Here is a 6,617-nt window from a genome sequence, read left to right on the forward strand (position 1 = left end):
GCAACAGGTATGCTTCCCGCCAGAATATTTTCTGCTTGGACAAGAATACTTGATCGAGAAATGTTTCCAATAGATAGTGAGATTTTGGTGGGAGCCTTCCATGTAAGGCAGAGTAATTGATTGATGAGATATTGTAGAGCGCTTGTAGGAAGCGTGCATGATAAATTATTTAAACCAAGCTGAAGGGATTTCAAGTAGGAAAGCTGTCCAAGTTCAGAAGGAATGCTTCCCTCTAGATTGGTTGCCTCCAAGTAAAACTTAGTATTCAATATATCTCCTTTCTACAAGCATTAGCTGCTTATTAATTTTAACGAAGTTGAAGATAAACATAGGTACAAGAAAATAATGATAAAATTACATATAATGGAACTGAATCTTTCAAATTTGCCTCGTTATTCTAAACATTACCTTATGAACCAGCTATAACTATATAACTAGGAATTACTTCTTCCATCTCTTTTATCTCTCTTTTCCTCCCCTCCTCCATACATAAGAAATGCATTTCTAATCTTATGGAGTTTATTTGGAACATCCGTGATATCCATCCGTTCTCTTGGCAAGTCAGAAGAGCAAACGACTCCAATTCTAAGGACCGATACAAAACAATCTTTTGTTCCTGCAATGTTGCATTGGTTGGTCCTTTCAGATTCATCTTCCTCTTCCAATATGAGTCGAGAATCGACAATCTCCATCACTCCATCTGGAAACGCCATCTTAGCATAGTTATGAAGGCTGTTGTCTGTAAACATACTACTAGTTGGCCTTTTTCCTGTAAACATCTCTAGTATCAGAATCCTATAATTGTACACGTCACCTGCCGTTGAAACCTCCCCACCCATACCATATTCTGCAATTTGAAACAAATGATAGTGCTTAAAATTGTTGAAGTACTTCAATATTTTCTATTTTCTAAATTACTTTCATGATTTATATTTTGACACTACACTACATAAAAATGAAATACTACAATCTAATATGCTCAACTTAGTTGGAAAACGGAGTCATATGGCAGGCAATTCACCCGGGTGGTGTTCAAAATAATTTACGTAATTTTACTCATCATCCACTGTCAAAGATGTTCGAAACTAAATAAATACATGGGAGAGCATATACGAAAAGAAATAATTAGAAGTTAAAGAATTGACATATAATAATAAATACATGGGAGAGCATATACGAAAAGAAATAATTAGAAGTTAAAGAATAGACATATAATTGTAAATTACCTGGTGCAACGTAGCCAATTGTTCCTCTAACTCCAATTGATGAACTACTTTGTGTATAATTAGATTTCCCATTGGTGGTTATAAGAAACTTTGCAAGACCAAAATCATGTACACGTGCACAAAGCTCACCGTTAAGTAGAACGTTACTTGGCTTTAGATCACAATGAATGATTGATGTTTCTCACTGATGGTGAAGATAATCCATTGCAGAGGCCACATCGATGGTAATGTTCAATCTTCGGATGAGGTTCAAATTCTTTGAATTCAGCCGCATGGATGAACTTGGATCCAGTTAGTTAGATGAAATTGGGTGTAACCAGTTCTCTAAACTCCCATTAGGCATGAACTCAAAGACCAAAGCCTTTGAAATCATTTCTTTTAGAATCTATGCTTGAACAAGATGTAAAGATCTTGAGGAGATTGCGGTGGTGAATGTTGCTCAATGCTTTGCATTCAGCAAGGAAACTCTTGTTTGCTCCATGTTGTTGAAGGTTGAAATGACCCTAAACTGATACCATTTAATTTTTTTTTTTTTTTGGCGTGACCTCTCCTAAAAAGGGGACTACAACCACCTGCTAAAATAAAAAAAAACGCAATGACCCTTCTTGGCCTTTCAAAACACCTCCAACCTGACCCAACACATAATACAATTAATATACTCCAACATCCCATCCATCCGTTCATTATACCTCAACATGGCTCATCTCATGGTGGAACATCTACATACCGTTTAATCCAAATTATCATAATTACAGTTCCAAAATATAGTTACAATAACAAGAGTTCACAAATCTCTATACCAAATATAACAAACTAAGATTTTACAAAAATATGGGACTTAATACAAAAATAGCAAAAAGAAGTCTTCTAATCCAAATTAGGCCTGTGGTGGAAAGTCATCCGCCACTTCTTTCCCGTTTCCTGAAAAAAATTTATTAAATAATAGGGTGAGCATAAAGCTTAGTAGGTAGCACTTAAGACACGCTTCTTGTGTCCCCGTGAATCCAAACATAGAATAGAGCAATGAGAATGGGGATCGGGCCATGTAGGGAAACCACAATATAATAATTAATCTCCACATAAGTAACATAATGCAATGGGAATCCAATGCATGCCGATGTCGCTTCCCGTTTTCAAAATCAAAACCATCACTTGTAAACTGTTAATATAACCCGCCCTTTGGTGACCCCGCAGCGACACGAGAGAGGGATTGGCTAGTGTCTCTGACCCTTGGTACCCCCGCGGCGTCATTATGGGGCCCAGCTAGCTCAACCATGCTAGGGCAATCTCCCTAGTTCCCTCTAGGCTATATTAACCTTCCGGCCCTTTGGTACCCCCGCGGCGATCGGGTTTTCACAAAACCGATTCATTAAAATACTTTCCTAAAATTCTCTTTTTCTTTTCAAAACGATTTATTCCCTTTTATGCCCAATGCCAGTGCATGAATGCATCAATGCTATGTCCATGCTCATAATCCCATGACTAGTTCAAATTTAACTAACAAGGCATGGTTCACAAAAATTCCCAAAGGATTTACCACATAACGGCATATAACAATATTCTAGCATTTTTGGCATATGAAAATCAACACATAAACATGCTCTTTACATAAACCATTTAATCCACATAGTTCCATGGTTATCATATAAGCATGCTTTTCATACAACATATTTAACACACATTCTCACATATTCATATATCTCAATTAAGTCAATTTAAACTATAATTAACATAATTAAGCATTCTAAGACACATATCAAGTAGATTAACTCACTAAAGCACAAGATTTCATGGATTAAGGGTCCCTACCTTAATTTGTGTAAAACCCTCAAAATGGGTCTCCAATTTCGAAAGCCAAGGGGATACTCAAGGCTGAAATTGTTGGTATGAACGCGTAGAGCTCGCCGTGCTCTCCGTTTTGCCTCAAACGGCATTCCAATCCACCAAGTATTGAGTGAGATACCGTAATTCAAAGATTGAAAGAGAAAAGAAAAAGAAAAAGCACAACAAGAGAGTGAGAGAGAGATTCAGCGGGGAGAGAGAATGAAGGTTGGAAATGTGGTCTCTAGACCACTCTTGATATAGTGGTGGGTCCCACCACTTTTAAATTTCTTTTCCCTTTTCATTTTTTTTTTCATTTTACACCTCACATGTATAAATGCACTACATACAAATACCACTTAATCCACATAAATTAAAATGCACAAAGTGCAATGGACCCAACTAAAAACCCGTACACAAAACGTGAAAAGACCAAAATACCCTTGCATCAACGAATTACCGGAAAAATGAAAAATGTAGAAAATTGGAAACGTCACAAAGGTTGAGAACTTTCACAGCAACAACTTCTTCAGAATCGAGAATTCCTTTATAAACAGAACCATATCTCCCCTCACCAATCAAGTTGGCTAAAGAGAATCCATCGGTAGCTGTTGAAGTTCTGCATAAGAAAGAGTTGGATACTGATTCCCCAATGGATAATCTGAAGTGGTTTTTTTCTTTGATCTTCTGATCCGACAAAAAATAGTAGAAGTACACGCAATTAACAATAAAATAGAAGCAGTGATACTGGTTACTAGAATTATCACTCTACCAGCAGAGAGCTTCCTTTCTTTTGCTGGAGCTTTCTCGGGACATGCAGGCAATTTCAATGACTGGAATCCTCCACAAAGCTTGTTATTGCCGACAACTGAAAATGCACTTCCGTTCTTGAATTTTCCTTCAGCTGGAACTTCACCCTCGAACATATTATAGGACAGATTGAGATTTTCAACTAGTTATAGCTCACCTATAAAACTTGGAATTTGCCCAGACAAATTATTGCGAGAAAGATCTAGGACTTGAAGACCTCTTAATTGCTTGAAAGATGGCGGAACAGTACCTTCAAAAAAGTTACCCTTCAAAGATAGAAATTCCAACACTAGACAATTCCCAAGAGTGCTTGGGATTTCTCCAGAGAGTTTGTTGTTTGAAAGATCCAAACGCCCTATATTCTTCAAGTTACCCACTTGAGGCGATAATGGTCCAGTTAAGCGATTGTCACCTAAGAAGAGACCAAGTGTAATGGAAGAAAGAGCAAGAACTTGATCTGGTATTGCCCCGGTGAGGTGATTGGATGAAAGATCCAATTTTAGTGAGTTTTTGCAGTAACCCAAAGAAACAGGTATACTTCCCTCTAGCATATTATCCTCAAATTCGAGAATAATGAATAGAGAAAGGTTTCCGATAGATGATGGAATTTGCCCAGAGATGCTATTTGTGTAAATGGATAGCTGCTGCAAATTTGAAAGTCTACCAATGGACTCAGGAATACTGCCTGTGAACATGTTCTCATTCAATGCTAGATCTTCCAAGCTGATAAGGTTCACAAAGACTTGTGGTATGCTTCCATATGTGTAGTTTCCTTGCATTGAAATCGAGATGAGCTTGGTGGACATATTTCCAATGGAATTGGGTACTACACCTCCAAAAAGATTCCTATGAAAATTCAGTACCATCAGATTCGAACAATTGGTTAAAGGATCGAGGAAGCTCAAGTCATCGGTTTTATTACTTCCAAGTTCATTACCACCAATGTTTAGCTTTTCTAGATCACCAAGGTTACCCAGATTCATCGGTACAGACCCAGTAAAAGAGTTCTTTGTAATATCAAAGTGTACAAATCCAGAAGCATTGGCTAGTGAAGATGGAATAGGCCCAGAGAAGTTGTTGACTGCAAATAAGAATATTTGTAATTTTGGAAGGCTCAATCCCAAATTTGGCGAGAGGCTTCCATGTAGTTGGTTGTTAGTTACGACAAAGTAAATCATGGATGAGTTATTGTAAAGAGAGGTCGGAACCAAACCGGACAAGTTGTTAGAAGACAGCTGAAGGTACTCTAAGTTGGAAAGCTGTCCGAGTTCAGAAGGAATGCTTCCTTCTAGGCTGTTACGCCTAAGCAAAATTTTTTGAAGATATGATAGATTTCCCAAGGAAGGTGGGATATTGCCACTGAAATGATTAAAGGTAAGATCCAATTCTAAGAGATTAGACAATGATCCTAGCTCGCTAGGAATTTTTCCTACAAAATTGTTTTCTGACATGTTGATGACTCTGATGTCTAAGCAGTGAGTCAAATTAGCAGGAAACTCACCTTGGAAAGAGTTTGTGTGAAGCGAAAAATGTTGTAACCGAAACAATCGACCAACTTCTGGAGTGATAGCGCCATGGAAGAAGTTGTTCTCGAGATAGATCGCCTTAAGGAAGGTAAGGTTTCCTATATGAGCGGACATGGAACATTGGAACCCACTAATTTCTGAGAGGACAAGTTTAGGACGGTCACTCTCTGATGCCTCCTACTACATGTAATCCCTTGCCAATTACAAAAGTGGATAGAATCGTTCCAAAACGTTTAAGGGGTGTTCACGAATTTGATCCTTGATGGCTAACAAAGCTTGCTTGTCTGTCTCATTTGTGAAACCAAAAGCGATACTCGTTGTGGCATTTGAAATTAATAAAAGATTCAGGACGTAGAAGAGAAAGAGAGCTGACCTTAGTGCCTCTGAAATCATATTTTGGTGCTCCTATCACTTTATATTTTTGTGGAAATAAAGTATATCTTGGGGAGTTTGAATGTGATGAAACCGACTCTCAAAGTTCAGTTTTTTTATAATGCAGTGGGTGAAGTGTAGATGGAATCATTTTCCATGACTTAGTGGTAAAATATTCCAGGTTTTGAGACTTCCGAAAATAATTCCAAAAGCCACCATCCATGACCGTTACTTAATTGGAGAACGGTTGATTTCCAACATATAAGTACAAAAATTTATCTCATCACCATTATCATCTTTGACTTTACCTCTATTTGAACAAAGACCCATCCCCTAACATGCCAAGAAAACATGAATTGTATATGTAGATCAAGACTTTGGGAGGACCTACCATGAGAGAAAGTCACCTGGATGGAAAGTGAAATAGGAATATATGAGTAGGTACGTTGCATTACATAATAATTTAAGTTCTTAGGTAAGCAGACAAGTGACCAATCTGTTACCGTTGGTATCAGAATCACCCAAATAGGTAGGGTGGAGATCCAAATGGGAACACAGAGTGTTTGACTTGTGTTCTTTATTTGGATCAAATTTTATAAAAAAAAAACTATTAAGTCTTAACTCTTAAGCCAGTCACTCCCACTTCTAGAATAAGTGTTGATACGACTGAGTCTATGCGATGATGGCACACATATATACAAGCATACATGTCTGTATGTAACTCCTTGCCAATAACAAAAGTGGTCGGACTCGTGTTCCATGGGCTAGAAACCTTGAAAGGATGCTCAAAATTCTGATCCTTGATGGCCAGCAAAGCTTGCTCGTCAGTTTCATTTGGAACAGAAAAGTGGTTTATTTGCTT

At 37.8% G+C, this 6,617-nt stretch overlaps 1 protein-coding gene and 1 pseudogene across 1 annotated transcript; both read right to left on the reverse strand.

Annotated features, from left to right (window-relative positions):
• Window positions 1–434: 434 nt before the first annotated feature.
• Window positions 435–3,973, reverse strand: LOC132281444 (receptor kinase-like protein Xa21; annotated as a pseudogene).
• Window positions 1,883–5,858, reverse strand: LOC132286407 (putative receptor-like protein kinase At3g47110). The gene is made up of 2 exons (XM_059788739.1): window positions 3,036–5,858; window positions 1,883–2,147 (listed from the first exon to the last, which is right to left on the reverse strand). The coding sequence occupies exon 1, from the start codon at window positions 5,495–5,497 to the stop codon at window positions 4,004–4,006; it is 1,494 nt and encodes a 497-aa protein (XP_059644722.1). The 5' UTR covers window positions 5,498–5,858; the 3' UTR covers window positions 1,883–2,147; window positions 3,036–4,003.
• Between the last annotated feature and the right edge of the window lie 759 nt (window positions 5,859–6,617).

Source organism: Cornus florida, unplaced genomic scaffold (genome assembly GCF_030987335.1).
Source record: "Cornus florida cultivar Cherokee Brave unplaced genomic scaffold, ASM3098733v1 CherokeeBrave_3.0.0_Hap2_Chr11, whole genome shotgun sequence".
Taxonomy (NCBI): Eukaryota; Viridiplantae; Streptophyta; class Magnoliopsida; order Cornales; family Cornaceae; genus Cornus; species Cornus florida.

Excerpts from the sequence above, each read along its gene's own strand:
- LOC132286407 (XM_059788739.1), bottom strand. The coding sequence starts at position 5,497 with ATGTCCGCTCATATAGGAAACCTTACCTTCCTTAAGGCGATCTATCTC.